At 43.3% G+C, this 17,771-nt stretch overlaps 1 protein-coding gene across 5 annotated transcripts in view; it reads left to right on the top strand.

Moving 5' to 3' along the window:
* The window catches only part of OXNAD1 (oxidoreductase NAD binding domain containing 1), a 36,494-nt gene extending 20,382 nt beyond the window's left edge, over window positions 1-16,112 (top strand). For 4 of the 5 annotated variants that reach the window (XM_032332357.1, XM_032332376.1, XM_032332367.1 and 1 more), the window contains 5 exons: window positions 522-628; window positions 7,309-7,450; window positions 13,732-13,974; window positions 14,756-14,864; window positions 15,529-16,112. In XM_032332357.1, coding sequence (XP_032188248.1) covers window positions 522-628; window positions 7,309-7,450; window positions 13,732-13,974; window positions 14,756-14,864; window positions 15,529-15,683 — 756 coding nt within the window. In that variant the 3' untranslated portion in view covers window positions 15,684-16,112. The remainder of the gene's footprint in view (window positions 1-521; window positions 629-7,308; window positions 7,451-13,731; window positions 13,975-14,755; window positions 14,865-15,528) is intronic. The other variant, XM_032332393.1, reaches the window with a different exon arrangement.
* Window positions 16,113-17,771: the final 1,659 nt, after the last annotated feature.

The following is a 17,771-nucleotide window of genomic DNA, read 5'->3' as shown; positions in this document are numbered from 1 at the left end:
AGATTCAACAGACTGAAATTGCTAAAAAAGTTTCTAGTGCTTGCTTGTAATTTCTGAAATTTACTAGTCCTGGACTTCTCACAGGCTCAGAACACACACAAGCTCATATCCTACGGTGGGTGTCACTTTATGTACGTCATACATACTCCCGCTAGGCAGGTGGTTCACAGGGCTCCCGTTCCCCCAGGGTCTTTCCAAATGATCCAGCCCGGTACATGGGACGTACTAGATGCTCAACAAACCAACACTTATTAAATAGCCCCTTTAAGAGATAAATTTTGTCTGCAGAATAAAATTCAATTAGTAGGATAGCAAGTCTCTCAAAAATAATTAAATTATAATTAAATTTGTTCACCAGGTGGTGGGCAGCATTTTAAAGCAAAGTGTGCTTTTCCTTTTTTTATAGTTTTCAAAAATCACGTCTTTGTAGATTTCAACAAACCTTAGTTACCAGAAAGCCACTATTTGTTCCTGGTGTGGAGACACACTAACCTCAGCCACAGTTCATCTCTTGACTCTAGGTCGTGTCAGCTGCTAAGGTGTGTGGGGCTGCGAATGAGTCACCATCTGTGAAGAGGCTCCGCCTGCTTGTTGCAGATAAAGACTTTTCTTTTAAAGCTGGCCAGTGGTAAGTGGCTTTTCTGTTTCCGTAGTGTGTGTGTTCAAGAAGGTGCTGTCAACGACAAGGGCTTGCTTATTTATTTATTTATTTATTTAGAGAAAGAGAGCAGGAAGAGGGAGAGAGGGTTGGAGAGAAAGAGAGAGAAAGAGAATCTCAAGTAGACTGTCTTGAGTGTGGATCCGGATGCGGGGCTTGATCCCATGACCCTGGGATCATGACCTGAGCCGAAACCAAGAGTTGGATACCCAGCCAACTGAGCCACCCAGGTGCCCCTAGAAGGGCTTATATTTTCTTCCGGAAAGGACTACTGTGGCTAGCTGTTTCTCCTGAGGAATAGGAATTCTAGACCATCCCCATTCAGGAGGAGCCTTCTTTCCGCATGAAGAATCTGATTCCCTTCCTTGCCCCAGAGCTCACCTTGGTTTTGAGCCCTTGACCTTCTCAGTCATAGATGAAAATTGCTGCCTTCAGTTTTGTAGATTGAAACAAAGCTTAGTTCTGAGCCACAGACCTGATAATTGATGATTATGCTCTTTAGAAATGGTTGCTATGATAGAATGCACTGGAATAATCTAAACTGCTTGATTATTTGTTGTTGGGGATGGATACATTTTTACAAATTAATTGTTGTGTCAGATAGAGAGTAAACACAGCAGTCTGGAAAGAATGCCCAGTTAGGTCACAGAGCTGGCCACCCTGTCGACTGAATTCCTGCCTTACTTGTCTGAGTTGCATATAAATTTTTTGCTGAATCTATTATCAGGATTCCCCAGTTGGGTCCAACCTGCACCATGCTCCTGATTTTGCCCGGATTGACTCCCTGCTGAATGGGGTGGTCTGGGACTGGTCAGAATACTGACAGGCACAGCTGTCCCACTGTTCCTGCGAGTGGCCTCACTGAGTTGCAATTCAAGTGGAGTTGTAAATAAAGCAGCTTGTATTTCCTTAGGAAAGGTGTGTTTGGGTGTATGTTTCCTTTATTTAAATAAAGCATTCATTTCTAAGTGAATTTCTGGCGTGTCAATCTTGGTAGTTAGTGTTTCTTAGGAGTCACTTGACTAATTTTGGCAGTCCATCTGGAAACGCGGTTTTGTTAGGAGGAGGATGTGTGATAATAGCGAGAGAGCAGTCTTGTGTTAATAGTTTGCCTTTGAATTTAGAACTAGAAAACAAGATGCTGATTGCACTAATTTGCGTTTGTGAGGCAATTTACTGCAATCTTTGCACATGTTCAGTGATACATATTAAATGCATTTGGGCTGTTTTAGGGGGGCGGGCAACATTTTTACCCTTCAAAAATAGTTAAGCAGTTATTCCATTGAAAAGTGGAAACTTTAATTGTAGTGATCTGTCTTTCCATACTTGCCTTCTGTGAAAGCGTTTGGGTCCCGTGCGCAGCATTGTCTCTGGGCCTTTGGCTCTGGATTGCACCAAGAGTCTGGATTAGAGAAGGCCCGGGTGCTGGTTTATAATGCTGCTACCTTGGTGTGCCTGCAAGTGTATTAGCTCTTGCGAACTGCAGTTATCAGATCAGAAAAATATGTACTGGTATTTTTAGTGATACAGAAACAAATAGGGTTCCCTTGTGATCCTCAAGGTAAAATTTTTCAGGGTTGGTTCTGTATCCCATATCGATGAATGGATTTGGTAGTCTCACTGATGTTGGGACTGGCTTTAGAATGTGCCTGACGAACCCTGCTCCAGAGGGCAGATGTCTTGAAGGTCATCTCTGGCTATAAAGTACCAATTGACCTTTCCCTGCCAGGTGTCCATCAGTATTCATTCCTGGCATCTGAATGTCCCCTTTTAAAAGATTGCTCCCTTACCACTGACTTAGTGTGTGGCTCTGGGGATTCTAAGTTCCTTTGGATATTTGACTGCTTGGTTACAGGATGGCCATTTGCTTGGGTTGGTGATGTCTGCATCTTCGGTGCTGTTGCTGGGATGGCTTTCGCTCTGTGCTCTCTAAGGTCATCAGCTTGGTAGTAAGCTCCGTGTGGCATTCTGGGGAAGAAAGGAAGGGTCAGGGAGAGAGAGACAGTACGGCTGTAGCTTCCAGGCAGCTGGTACAGTTAGGATTATTGGAATGGAGTGCTACTAGGGGTAAGAGGGTTGTTCTGGGGCTTATCTTCGGGGTCAGAGTTTGGGCCATGATCCCACGTCTCTGAATTCCTGACCACTGGCCGCCTCTGACACCTGCCAGACTGACGGGGAGGCTCTAGACTGGCCTCTAAATAAGTGAATGAATGTTCTGGAACTTTGGGCACAGAGTTCCAGGTAGACACCTTCAGTATAGACCTGACATCAGCCTCTGGGGCTCTTCCGGTGCTATACAGAGGGGTCTAGTTCCTATACCGGGAAACCAGTTCCAAGAACTCAAATCAGAGAAAGGTCGAAAGAGGGTATTCCCTCAAAACCATTGCTCCTAGGAGCAGGACTAAATCCACTTTTAGGTTTTTATCACCAGTAGATCCACTGCCTAGCATTTAGCTCCTTCATGAGTCCCACTCTTGACCTAATCAGTTCTCCTTCCTGATAATAGAAAGATCGGGATTCTCTCTTGGGACTAGAGTGCCACCAGCAGTCCTCACGAATGTAGGAGCTACTCACTTAGTGTCTGTGTGCCTAAGGTTGGCAGATTCAGTGTTCCTTGCGGAGCTCACTGCTGTGGGCGGGGTCCATCCCCTGAGAGAGTCTCTACCACAGTGTCTTATGCCTAGTTCTCTGGAGGCCACATGACTCACATGCTGGCTTTTCTAGTTCTGTGTTGTGGGTAGTTTCTTTCTCTGAGTTTAGTTTCCATGTCTTTAAAGAGGGAATAGTAATATTCCTTTGTTTTGGGATATGTCAGGTGTTTAACACAATGCCTAATGTTTAACTTCATTAGTTTGCTTTTGCTTTTTGTTATAGCTGGTGTTTCACTCAGTCAGTTAAGTCATCTGTGCTGGTGAGGCCCAGGGGACAGATTCCAGTTTTTAGTTCCTTGGCCGGTTCCCCTGCTGTTTGGAAGAGCAGCAGGCCAGATAGTAGTGGATGAGTGCGCATCTCCACTAAGATGGCACCCTTCCTGCTTAGTCAGTATGCATTCCACACTTGGGCTTGTATGGCACTGAGGGGAAGGAAGCAAGGCCAAAGCATTTTTGGAAAGAGCAAGGTCTTTCACTTAATATGAGAGAACATAGTTTTCATGTTGGAAAGTGACTGAGAGAAGGACTCCAAGAAGAAATAGACGAGAGGAGTAAGATTGGAGAAAAAGGACTCTACCCCTTCCCTCAAGCAGGGCCACTGCATTGTAGATAGCATCTAACCTGCATGGCCGCATTCGGCAGCCCTGCCTTTCACGTGTGAGAGCCCCGTGTCTCTCAGTACAGAGACAGTGCCGCAGTCCTTGATGTCCTTGCTCAGACTGGGTCCTCCTCCATGCTTGTCTGGTGAGTGTTGTACGTCTTTTAAGACTCCTCTGAAGTTTTTGTTAATCCTTCCTCGCCTGTTAGAATTGACTGCTTCTTCCTCTGCTTTCCTCCCCTCCAAGCAGATGTTTAAAAAATAAAATAGTGGTTTTATTAGTATTTTCTTGATAAAATCAGAATCACGTATGTAGGAGCTACGAAGAAATCTACACTAAGTACCAGTTCTTCCAGACAGGTCTTAAGTGATGGGCTTTTTCTGTCCTCCAAGCAGATTTTTGTCAGAGCCCATGTAATTACATTTGTTAGTTTTCCTCCTGTTAGGGTAAGTTTATTGAGGGCAGGAATCCAGACATGCTGGCTTCTCTGCCTCTGGCACTGACAGCGGTGCCTGTAGATCATGAGCAGGAGCTCTCTGTGGTGTGCGCCCAAGGGATGAGGCAGGGCCTCCAAGCCTCACACTGAGGACTAAAGAGTTTTAGGATCTCATGGTAAAGCATCGACATTTGGCCACGACTTCTGTGTCTGCTGTGTGCCAGGCACTGGGCGGCATCTGTGGGCGGGACGGGCCTGCCTGGGGTCACAGCTGGATATGGATATGCAGCTTCACTACAGAAATAGGCTCTTCCTCCCAGTTCTTCTAACATATACTCACCTGAGAGTGCAGTAGGTGCCTCAGCTCTCGGCTTCAAGAATGTTGATCTTGCAAGGGGCATTTTTAAGTGTACGTGTGTGTGTGTGTGTGCTTAAAACTTAAAATTTTTCTTACACAGATGCTTCATTAAATATGTATCATGCATATTTTCTTAAATCCATTCAGGTGAAGTTTTTATGTCATTTGAATTCTGTAGCATTTAATGAAGGAGTCCTTTTATTTTTTTTAAAGTTTGCTTTCCAAAGTTACTAGAGAAGGATCCCCTTTCACTCACCTGAGAGAATGGTCTTGATCAACATCAAGCAGCAGAGGGCGCTAGAGTTCAGGAGATGAAGCCGCAAGAGTAGCTCATCAATTAACTTATTTTTTTTTAAACATGGAAGCTGTGGAAATACTATTATATTTCTTCTCGGAGAGCATACAGCAACTGTGTTAATAAATATTAACTATAGTCTTTTTAGATTTATATCTTGTCTGAAATGAAAAGGAAATAGGAGCCTCAGGCTGAGTGGCTCAGTCAGTTAAGCACCTGCCTTCAGCTCAAGTCATGATCCCAGGGTCCAGGAGTCTGCTTCTCCCATTCCTGCTCCCCCTGCTTGTGCTCGCTCGCTCTCTCTGTGTCCAATAAATAAATAAAATCTTAAAAAAAAAAAAGGAAATAAAAATATTGGTGGAAAAGAATCAAGTGACTATAGACAAAAGTATGCTGGGGACCTTTTCTGTAGCACTTGCAGTCCAGACTGGTTTTTTAAGACTCAGAGAATGTCCAGATGTTTAAGGCCAAAGATCAGAAGAGAACATCTTTTAAGGTCATAAATCAAATCAGTAGAGAACACAGTGTGATTTTCATGTAGGCCTCCTGGCTTACATGAAAATAAAATGGGGATAAGTGATACTTTTGCTCTTTGATGACACAGAAACATCTAGATTGGATGTTTGTGTTGTAGACATTAGTAGTACTGTGCTTAATTGACTGAGCCACTCAGCCACCTCTATTTCCTGCTCATTTCAGACAAGATATAAATCTAAAAAGATTATAGTTAAATTCTGGATTCCTTGAATTTCCATATTAATTTTATGATCAACTTGTCAGTTTCTGCAAAGAAACCAGCTAGAGTTTTGATAGATATTGCATTGGCTTTGTAGATCAGTTTGGAGAGTATTGCCATTTTAATATTTTTCTTTCAGTCCATGAACATTCGATGTCTTTTTATTTATTTGGATCTTCTTTGATTTTTCTCCATAAGGTTTTGTAATTTTTCAGTTTGCAAGTCTTATATATTTACTTTGTTAAATTTATTCCCAGTTGTCTTGTTCTTTTTTATGCTATTGTAAATAAAATTATTTTTCTTAATTTCATATTTAGATTGTTAATTGCTAGTGTATAGAAATACAATTGATTTTTATTACTCGTGTATTTTGCAACACTATTTGAACTTGTCTGTTAGTTCTAATATCCTTATAGTAGATATAGATTCCTGAGGATTTTTTTTTAAGATTTTATTTATTTATTTATTGTATTATTTATTTGAGAGAGAGAGAATGAGAGACAGAACATGAGAAGGAAGAGGTCAGAGGGAGAAGCAGGGTCCATGCCAATTAGGGAGCCTGATGCGGGACTCGATCCCTGGACTCCAGGATCATTACCTGAGCCAAAGGCAGTTGCTTAACCAACTGAGCCACCCAGGCACCCTCCTGAGGATTTTCTGTATACAACATCATGTCATCTGCAATTTTTTCCTCTCTAATCTCGTACCTTTTATTTCATTTTCTTGCTTAATTGCCTTGGCTAGAACCTCTAGTACAGTGTGAAAAAGAAGTGGTAGGAACTGACATCCTTGTCTTGTTTCTATCTTAAGGGGAGAAACCTGTAGCTTTTCTCCGTTAAATGTTGGATATATTATAGATGTCCTTTATTAGATTAAGGAAGTTTTTACTTATTCATAGTTTCTTGAGTATTTTTATATGTTAGGGTCTTAAATATTGTCAAATGGCTTTTTTTTTTTTTTTTTTTGCATCTATTGAGTTGGTACCTAGGTTTTGCCCATTATTCTACTAAGTGGTGTATTTCACTGATTGATTTTCAGATGTTAAACCAACCTAGTATTCCTGGAATTGTTGCATTATATTCACAAGGGTTATTGAACTGTAATTTCTTTTCTTCTTATATCTTTGTCTGGTTTTGGTAGCAGGGTAATACTGTCTTATAGAATGAGTTGGTAAATGTTCTTTTCTGGTTTTTTTGAGAAGAGTTTGTAAAAGATTAGCATTCTTTAATGTTTGGTAGAATTCACCAGTGATGCCTATCCTTTTCTTTCTATAAGTCTTGAAATTAACTAAATTTACTTGTTAGGGGTCTAGATTTTTTGTGTCTTCTTGAATCCAGTTTGGTAATTTCTGTCTTTTTAGGAATGTATCCATTTCCTCTAAGTTACCCAAATTTTTGTCATATAGTTGTTCATGGAATTCCTGTAATAACCTTTTCTATTTTTGTAAGGTTGGTGATGATGTCCCCTCTTCTACTCTTGATTTTACTAATTTTATCTTTTCTCTTAACTAGCTTAAAGTTTGTCAGTTTTGGTTATCTTGTTGCCCACTTTCAGTTTATTTGCCTTTCTTTATAGGGTTGATTTCTTTATCCCAGGAGTCTCAGTGGTTGGTGGGTTCTCAATATGCTCCAGCCCCAGACTGCTAGAAGAAGAAAGAATGATAGAATTGGCAGTGAAATATACAAACCACCCTCCTGCTCTCTGGATTCACAATCAGGTGAGCAAACTTGTTTAAACTTGGAGATCTGGGCATCTCTGCCTACCCACAAAGTTTGTGCTCAACTCACTTAATGCACCTAAGAAACCTAGGCTTGAGTGGGAGGGGTACATGCTCACAGTGAGCTCCCCCACACCCAGAACTCAGACTCCATAATGGTCAAAGAAGCAGAAACTTTCTGATGCCTTAAGGAAGATGCAAAAATACTTTGGGATCTTAAAATATCTTCCAGGTTACCAGTGTTCAGTTGAATACTGAATTTGAATACTACTTTACTATTGAAACATTTTACTTTAAGTTTCTTTAAATTGGCCCTCTGTCTGTATGTCTTGTAAATGGTAAATCTATAAATCAGGTTATTTTGTCCCTTAAGTATCTTAAGTAAAAGGAATTGAACTTTGTTTTGTCATTTGGAAAGGTAGTGGTTTCTGATTACATCCCGCTTGTGCCCACAGCTGAGTGCGGCTAAATCCATGGTGCTTTTACCTCTCTGGAGAGCTGTTCACATGGGATCCTGGCAGGAAATCCACATTTGTGGCTTATCACTCATGTTTCACCATGGGACCTGACACAATCCCACATAAGCTGACTGTTCGTTACCTCTGAAAACTCTGATAACAAGGAATGAGCTCAGCACAAATCAGCTGTCTTCCTAGTTTTCGACCATTCCTTTTATTTCTAGAGTATGCCTTCTGTAGTTACCAACAACCTCCGTCCCATCCCAGCCCATCTTCTTACCTCCTTTGCCAGAAAGGAATGTACCAGGACAGAGAGTGTAGCTATAGATAAACTGATTTTAAAATTTATATGGAAGGGCAAAGGACTAGAATAGCTAAAACAGTTTTGGAAAAGGATAAAGTGGCAAGAATCACATTGCTCAAATTTAAAATTAAAGCTACAGTAATCAAAATAGTGTGGTCTTGGTAAAGAGATGGACACATAAAATTGATGGAACAGAATAATGAGGTCAGAAGTAGACCAACACACATATGGCCATTTGATTTTTGATGACAGCACTGAAGAAATTCAGTGCCAAAAGGATAGCCTTTTCAGCATATAGATCATGCTGGAACAGTTGTTTATCCATATGCAAAAAAAACCCAACTTTGTCCTAAGTGTCCTACTATATGTTGAAAATTCACGCAAAATAGGTTGTAGATCTAAGTAGAGGACACAAAACTATAACAATTTTTGAAGAAAACATGGGAAATATTCTGAACTTGAGGGCAGATGTGTTAGGACATGACACCCAAAGCCAGATCTGTAAAAGAAGAGATTGATTTACAGGACTTAATAAAAATTAAAAACGTTTTTCTGCAAAAGTCACTGTTAACAGAATGTTAAGAAACAAGCTGCAGACTCGGAGAAAGTTATTTGCACATTAGATATCCAACAAAGGATATGTAATATCCAGAATACATAAAGAACTCTCAAAAGTCAGCAGAATGGAAAAAAAGCACAATTTAAAAATGGGCAAAAGACTGAATAGACACTTCACTAAAAACGATATAAGGACAGCTAGTAGGCAATGGCAAGATGTTGACCACCATTAGGGAAATGCAGTTTAAAACTGGATATAGTGGGATATCACTATACACCTATTAGAATGACTAAAGTTAAAAATCCTGACAATACCAAGTCCTTGTAAGGATGTGGAGTGACTGGAACTCTGTTATATAGCTTATATTGCTAGCAGGAATGCTAGATACTGCTGCCAATCTGGAAAACATTTTGGTAGTTTTGTATGAAATTAAATGTACATTTATTATTAAGTCCTAGTAATACTGCTCCTGGATCTTTATTCTGGAGAAACTGAAAGCTCTATTCATATAAAAACCTGTGTGTGAACATTTACAGTCGTTCTGTTCATAATTATCAAAAACTGAAAAGATCCCAAATGTTCCTCAAGAGGTAAATGGATAAACAAGTTGTAATCCATTCATACAATGTGTTGTTACTCAGCAGTAAAAATGGATGAACCATTGATGCACTGCACTTGGGTGAGTGTCAGAGGCCACATATTGAGTGGAAAAAAGCCCGTCTCAAAGGTTATATACTCCATAATCCCATTTTTGTCACACTCTGGAAGACAGAAATACAATGATGGAAAACAAATGAGTGGTTAACAGGGGTTAGGGGTAGGGAAAGGTGTGAGCATAGAGGGAAAGCAGAGGGAGGTTTGGGGAGTGATGAGACTATTCTGTATGTTGGTTTTGGTGGGAGGTAGGCATATCTAGGTGTGTCTTAAAATCCGCAGAACTATACTCCCTCCCCTGCTTCCCCAAGCAAGTTTTACTGCAAGATAATTAAAAAAAAAAAATAAAAGGTTTTTAAATCTATAGGGGCACAAAAAATGTCTAATCTAATTATGGTTTACATGTCAAGTTGTATCTGTTCAGAATAAGGCAGCTGCTTGCCTTAGCATTTCCATTCTAAGTGTATCCTGTCACATTTTTACCCTCTGACCTTCTGAGTCATTCCTTCCATGTGTCCTCATCTGCCTCATTCCTTTTTAGATTCTTTCTGGATTTCCACCCATTACTGTCTGTAGGCTGTATCCTGAGCCTCTAAAAAATGCCATGTGGGTGGGACCGGCAAGATTTCCGTGCATCCCTTGCCCAGGGTTGCGGTGAGCTTGTCCATCTCTGCTCCTAGGGCCCTGGAGCTCCCTCTGGTTATCTGCCTCCCATGTGACCTGACCTGGTGCTGCTCCACAGCCCCCTGCTTGGTTTCATGCCTCATTGGCATTTCAATGAAGGAACTTACTCTTGGAGGCTGTAAAAAAATTTTCAAGTGGCATTGCTTGAATGCACATTTTAATTGTAGTGCCTGCTCCACTCTGCCTGGTGGGAGTTGCAAACAGCCCTTATGAAGTCAGATTTTTCTTGGAGCCATTCTCAGGTGGCTGTTTTCCTCCTGAGGATTTGTCTTATTAAGCCATTAGAGTGGACAATGGAGGCACGTGAATGTCTGGGTAGCAACAGGCTGCTCTGTTGGGACATGGGATAAAGTGCCATAAATGTCTTCCTTTATTTTATCGGCTTTGGCTCGGGCTCCTGGCAGGGTAAAGGGTTCTAGATGCCTATTGTGTGCTGAGCTCCAGTTGCTGTGGAAAAGTTGTTTATTTTACAAGTAGAAAATCTATACCCGAAACATGGCTACATAATGGAAGGTAATGTCTTTTTGCTCACTTCTGTATTACAGTGTACGGTACTCGAGGTATTGTGTTCGTGCTACCCTGGCAGGTTTTATTGATCAATAAAAGACAAAGATGGCTTTTCATTCTTTCCAGATGCTAGCAGATGAGAAGACAGACTATTTAAGATTATTTTGTCACTAAGGAGATGACAGGCCCATTTTCTTTTCTTCTATTTTTTTTTATTATTATTTTTTAAAAATATTTTTGGCCAACTTTCAGGTTTTAAAAATACTCTGGTTTCAAAAACAGTATCCTAAAGACTTTGTTGTCATAACTAAGCCTGCTAAAGATGACCATTGGGGAAAACGATTTCTCTCTCATTTCTTCATCTCTTTTACTCTTCGATTCTTAGGGATAAAGAGAGGTGCATAGGCAAGTGAGACTGGGAGGGAGGGGACAGAGAGATTCAATCTGTTGGCGTCATTAGGCAGAACTTCTCATACCACAGCTTCTGTTTTTGAAACTTGCAAAGAAGGGGCATTTTAAAGCGCTTTGGTGGCTGGTGTAGTAATTCCTAGATTGTACTTATTCATCACAGAATGCTCCCTTGCTGCTCATTTCTTTTGTCAAAAATAAAACCCACCTATCCTCCTTCATATAAAAATGGCCCACATATTTAAAATTAAGTTTAGATATTTTTCTTTTCCCTCAGAGGAAGGATTTCCCTTCCTTTAATAGTTTTCTACCAGAAAGGACCTCTTTTGTGAATTAAAATAATTTTCATTTTTTCTTCTATTTCTCTGAGATTAACTCTTCTTTGAGATTTGACTTCTTCTTTTAAGTTGTAAAGCCCCAAAGTAAAGTCACGTCAAAAAGTACTTACCTGCCTACCTGCCATGCAGGACGCCGAGGAGTGAGTGCTAAGGGTTTGGTCTTTAAAAAGCACATTACAACTTATTGCTTCTTAGGAGGGAATTCATTTTGTTGATTTACATCAGGAAGATGTAATGGAGCAAAACCTTTGCTCTGCATACACATTTCTTTGTATTTTAGTGACAGGGAAGAAGGGACCAGGCACCCCCAGCACTTTTTCTTCACTGGCAGCTTCAATGACTAAAACCCTCTCTTATAATAGAGCTCGATGCCAGCAGGGAGTACCTTCCCACTGGGTGTCACGTGATAGCCACCACAGCCCTGTTAGATGAGCAGGACAGGGGTTGGTACCCATTTAAGAGATGTGGCAGCAGAGGCTCAGAGAAATGAAGGAATTTGATGGATTTCATAGACTGGGATTAAAATTCAGTCTTTTGACTCCTATGTCAGTATAGTTTCTCCAAACTAGAGGTCTCAGCCCTGTCAGATCCAATGCCCTCTTTCTAGAACTATCCTGAAATGAAATTCAAAGTTAATGTAATCAACACATGAAAGATTTTTTTTTTCTTCTTCTTTTTTTTTTGGTGGCATAATTTTCTTAGGTGTAATGCCAGGGAGAAATAAAAAGAAGGGATTCCTAGTCACAGACCATGTTATTTCACTAGATCAGTGATTGGGCAGATCTTAACTAGAAGAGAGAATGAAGTGGTCAGATGGCTGTTCCTCGGCATAGAATCAGTATCGTGAGTGCCCTGTCTGCAGGTGTGTGTGGGACAGGCGGTTGTGTGGTGACGAACAACCACACATGCAGGTTTCCAGCTGGCATGTGGTTGGCCAGAACAGTGACGAACATACTTGATGTTCTGGATTCAGTAGAGTATAGTCTACACAATGGGTACATTCTGGAAAATTCACACTCCGCGAGATCCATACACAATGCTTTGGTTTTTTTTTTATAAATGAGTAAGATCTAGTCTCAGTTCATTACAAACCAGTTTTCACCTCCATGTATGTCCCGTGGGCCATTCAGCAGTTTCTGCAGGGCAGTCCTGTGCATTGGCGACAAGGATGTGCCGCTAAACTGGCTGAGTATGAAAAGTCGTGATTTGCAGGATTTGCTGATCTCTGTATTGCAGATACTCCCTCAATGGCCGATCTCAAACTACCAGTAGAAACTGGTGCACTGGGCGCCTGGATGGCTCAGTCAGTGAAGCATCTGCCTTCAGCTCAGGTCATGATCCCGAGGTCCTGGGATCAAGCTCTGCATCAGGCTCCCTGTTCAGAGGGGAGCCTGCTTCTCCACCTCCCTCTGCCTGCTGCTACCCCTGCTTGTGCTGCCTCTCTCTCTCTCTCAAATAAAAAAATCTTAAAAAAACCGGTTCATGAAATCCTTCAGAATTTCACCATCAACTGAGTGGGAGCCAGCTCCAGGGCACTGCTAATTTCACAAGACATCTAACATCTCTGGTCCTACCCTCTAAATGCCAGTCAGGTTTTCCAAACCATTCTGACAATAAAAGAGTATCACCATGTATTTCCCAAACCCCTCCTTCCAGGGCTGCTGTCACCCCCATGGAGAACTGGTGCGTTCAGTTCTGATGGTATTTCCTAAGTGACCTCACCCAACAGGTGCGCTCAAGGGTGGGCAGGTATGGTAGTCGCTGCCTGGTGAGGGAAGCCTCAGCTGCCCATTCTTGCTGCTCCAGAGAGAAGCAAACAGTCCCAATCAGCACTGCAGTCCCAGCCTTAAGCCTGCGCAGCAGCTCTGGCTATGCCCTGCTGGTGGCCCGGAGGGAGCTTCCCTGGAACCCAGAGTCTTCTCTGACCAGCCCAGGGCAGCCGCAGTGTAATGACACCTGCCCCACCTGCCTGTCCCCGCTCCATGGCTATGACCAGAAAAGGAGCGCCACTCAGGAAACTCCTGCTTCAGAGCTGTCCCCTGGGTCCAGTGTCTCTCTCACAGCCCAGTTCATCCCCTAAGAAGTGAACAAGTGGCAGCATGATTGAAGGGAGTCCCCTCTTCTCAGTTCTGGAGCGGCTGTGCAGTATGGATCACAAAGGCAGAGGAGCGAACAGCCTACGAAATGGACAAGTGGAACCAGGTCACAGCCCACCCCCCCCCACCCCGACAACTGAGAGCGACTGTAAAAATCATGCTCCACACTGATAAAAAGGCAGGAGGCGGATGTAGTCCGTTTTCTTAAAGACGAGCATTAGGTGTAAGGCTTATGCCCCAAGGCACTTATGGATCTTTTCCTTCCTGCCATAGTGTACACTTGACTCGGAAGTGGCCGTGAGAGTGGGCGGAGAGTTCTTCTTTGACCCACAGCCTGCAGATGCCCCCAGAAACCTCGTGTTGATTGCAGGGGGAGTCGGAATTAACCCTCTGCTCTCCATCCTGCGGCACGCGGCCGACCTGCATAGAGAATGGGCAGACAAAGGAGGCGGCTATGAGATGGGGACGATAAAGCTCTTCTACAGTGCCCAAAACACCAGTGAGCTCCTGTTTAAGGTAAGGGAGAGGCAGACGTGTCCTAGCCTGCCCTGAGCGAACGCATGGCGGCGTGTGAGTCGTCCACGGAACTTTCCTCCCATTACTTCTGTCTTCTCCAAAAGAGTTCGTTGCAACATTAGGCGTGGCAAGGCTTAACCATGCTCAGGTGGGGAGTTAAGCAACACTTGGTAGGCAGGACAGCGAAACAGCTAGTGTTGAGGCTTCCAGTGAAAGGACAGGATAAGGACAGGTTTGGTGGGCCTGACTTGGGGGGCAGATGGACAGAAAGGTCACCACAGCCCAAGCGGCTGCAGAGTCAGGAGACCTACAGGGGGGCTCACCGGTACAGGTAGAGGTGAGAGGCACCGAGTTTGGCCCCCACCGGGTGAATGAAACCTCCGTCGGTTCTGTCTGTTGAAAGGAAGTACATGGGACAGGAGAAGCCTTTCACTCTGGATTGCTTTGCAGCTGCAGGGATGAACAAAAGAACAGAAACAGTTAAAAGACAACTGTGGTCAGTGAAACTGCTGCTTAATTGCCAATGCTTGAGGAAAAGGGAAAAGAAAAAACTCCCGGAGAGTTAGTAATATGCTTGTTAGCATATTCAGATTTCAATTAAAGCCCAATAGCCTTCTGTACTCGGAAGGCTCCGGCCCGCTAGGCTGCAAACAATACCTCTCTAAGTGGAGAGAGTGGCAGACGTGTGCAGAATGGGAGTCGAGGTTCAGCGGCAGTGGCTATGCACATCTGTTTTGATTTTTTAAAATTGTAGTGTGACCAGATACATTTGACATTCCAGAAAAATATCCTCGATTTAGTAAATGAATTTCCTGAGAAGATTGCGTGCCGTTTGCATGTTACAAAACAGACAACACAAATCAGTGCAGAACTCAAGCCATACATCACGGGTGAGTCCCTTAGAGGGATCTGGACTCTCTCCACACAGTTGTGTGGTGGCCCCGGGCAGCTGGTGGAGGGAAGACGCTTTCCTGTCGGGAGCTGCCGGCTGGGAATGTCCCTACCTGGGGAACTGGGAGGTGATTCATCATGGAAAAAGGAGAGATTTGGTGGGATTTACTTACTATATACAGGGTTCTTACTGCCCATGTTAAAAATTTATTTTCCACATGTTTTAAAGGGAACTTTGCGTCATCGCTATAGTATGCATACAAAGAATTTATGTTCCGGCCTCGACTGAATTGATGCCATTTGCCATTAATGGTCATTTAAATTAGCCGTGGTTTCCCCCTGCTTGGACAGTTTATTTACTTTGCTGAACCCAGTCCTGAATCTCTACCAGAGACCAGGAAGCTAACTGGCCCTGTCTAAAGAGTGCATGGTGGTCAGCGCCCTGCTTGGCTCGCTGTCCGCTTGGGGAACCTGGAGGCGCACCCTGTCCCTGGGTCTGACGCCCGGGGCTGCTATCAGGCGCCGGTGTGTGAGTGCGTCCACGCTGGACTATTGGGACTTGGGTTACTGGAAGTAAACCCCGCTGCTGAGTTGTGGTTAGTCCTTCCTCGTTCCAGTACCGGCATGCTGGGCTTATTTGGTGTTTTTCTGTTTTTCTGGTAGAAGGAAGAATAACGGAAAAGGAGATAAGTGATCATGTTTCGAAAGAGACTTTGTTCTATATTTGTGGCCCACCCCCAATGACAGACTTTTTCTCCAAGCAACTGGAAAACAGCCGTGTTCCCCCAGAACACATTTGCTTTGAGAAGTGGTGGTAGGGAGCGGGCAAAGGTAGAAAAGAGAAAGGTGCGAAGTCTCCTCAGGACAGCAACAGAGACAGGATTTGTGGCACGACGAATTTACCCCTACTTGGCTTCGCTTTTTTTTTTTTTTTTTAAGGCTGAACTAAGTGACCAGATGGAGTGTAAAAGAAAAAAAACAGCTGACAGACTTAGATGATAAATTTTTTACAAAGACTTCATTGATTAAGTTATTTTTTTCTCTATTGATTTTCTTTTATTAATAACTGATTATCTCATGATGTATCTTGAAGTGGTCAATAAAGAGTTTCTTTCCTCTTAGGGAAAAAGGAGACATAGACTTAAATTTAATCATATAAAAATGCCGTTTTGTGTGTAAAATGTAAGCTCTCTTTATTTGATAGCAACCTTTGTATCTTATGCTCAATAAACTTAAAATTTAAACAAGTTCCTAGTAATTTTACTTTGGAAATTTCTTATATTTAATGTCTTCATTCACCTTCCTATACCTGGAAGCCTTGCTTCTTCAGACCATCGAAGGTGGATTTGGAAGTGGAAGATTATGAGGAAAACTGCTTGAGGGAATTGAGTATCTGGCATGTTTGCTTAATGTTAATGAATGTCCTAAGTATGTATCCTGACTAATTGTTAGTTTCTTCTCAAACGAAACCCTTCCTGTGCTCTGCGTCTTGGCCGCCTGCCTTCACAGCCTGTGTAGAAGGCGGCTGCTTGTTTGGGACAAAGGCACTGGTGACTGCTGGATTCTATGTCGGACCTGCCTTCAGTGACTAGGCTGGCTGGCTATAAGAATGTGCTGAGGATTGATTAGGGGGTACAGAGCCACTTCCAAATCCTGTTTTCCTGTCTTTTATTTCATTTCTTTGCCTGGGTTCTTCTTGGCACCAGCAGCTCGTCAGCACATACTTGTTAAATGACTGAAAGAAAGCAAATGACATTTAACTCCTTGCTAAGCCCAGGGTTGGGGGCAGTCTCCAGGATAGTTAGAGACAATGGGGGAGCCTCATCTCATCCCAAGGCTGCTCTAATGAAACTGCTAGAAAGTAGACTGCTATCCTTACTTTCGTTTAGATTTTTATAAAATCCAAAAGGAGGGCATAGGTTGAGGCCAGGCCATTCTTTCTGTGACACACAGTGTCGGGCCCAAGGCTACCAGCTTGGAGAACTATGTAAGGGTAAAGGGAATCTGGGGAGAAAGAAAGATCAGTCCTGGGGACACAGGAGCCCAGGCTGGGATTCTGTTCCTGAGCTGCCGGGAAAAGACAGCTTGGCCCTTGTCATCTCTGGGGGCTGTGGGCCTTACAGTGTGAGGACTTTGGTGGCATCATTGACTTTTGGGGCCTGATGATGGCTGGCACCAGTATTCCAGCCTCTGCCCGATTTTGAATTTTGTCAAGTTTTAAGCAGAGATCATTTCTCAACTGTTTCAATCCCAGATTTAAATTCAGCAGGAGAAAAGGAAGGGGCTGTTGCCCTGATGGGAATTTCAAAGTTGATTCAAGGCAGAGGTCAGCAGTGTTTCAGAGGTGAGGGGAATATGAGAAGCTCTGGCTACTGTAAGGAGCCCTGACTCATCAGTTGACCCCAAAGGACCCAGGCCCAAGGGCTGGGCTTTAGGGCTGAGCACTTAAGATGCACAGGAGCATTAGAACCCTGAGATTCAGGAATGTGGGAGCAGCAGGGGGCTCTTGTGCTGACTGGCAAAAGCATCTGGCAGGGAAGGAAAGGTACAGAGAAAGTGGCCAACCCAGGCCTTTCTGTGCTGGGTGAGCATCTTAAGCGTAATATGAGATGGGAGCCTGGGGAGATGCCACCCACTGCCTCTGTCCACCCACCACCACAGAGCCTGTCTGCCTGCCTGCCTGCCTTGGTCGCCGAGCAAGGCCCACCAGTCTTGCCCACCACCCTGCCAGTGACTCACTGTCACTCTCTGTAACCTGCTGAGATGGGCCAGGTCATGACCTTGTCTTGGACCAGCTCTGTCGTTACGGGTGCTGAGTGCTGGACAGCAGTTCTGGTTGGCTGGCCAAGAATGATCTGTTGCTCTTGTCTGCCGGGCTACTCAGGATCTCTTTGGTACTCAGACAG

Source organism: Mustela erminea, chromosome 1 (assembly GCF_009829155.1).
Source record: "Mustela erminea isolate mMusErm1 chromosome 1, mMusErm1.Pri, whole genome shotgun sequence".
Classification (NCBI taxonomy): Eukaryota; Metazoa; Chordata; class Mammalia; order Carnivora; family Mustelidae; genus Mustela; species Mustela erminea.
The sequence above is the reverse complement of the archived record's forward strand: the minus strand, read 5'-3'. Positions and strand labels throughout refer to the sequence as shown.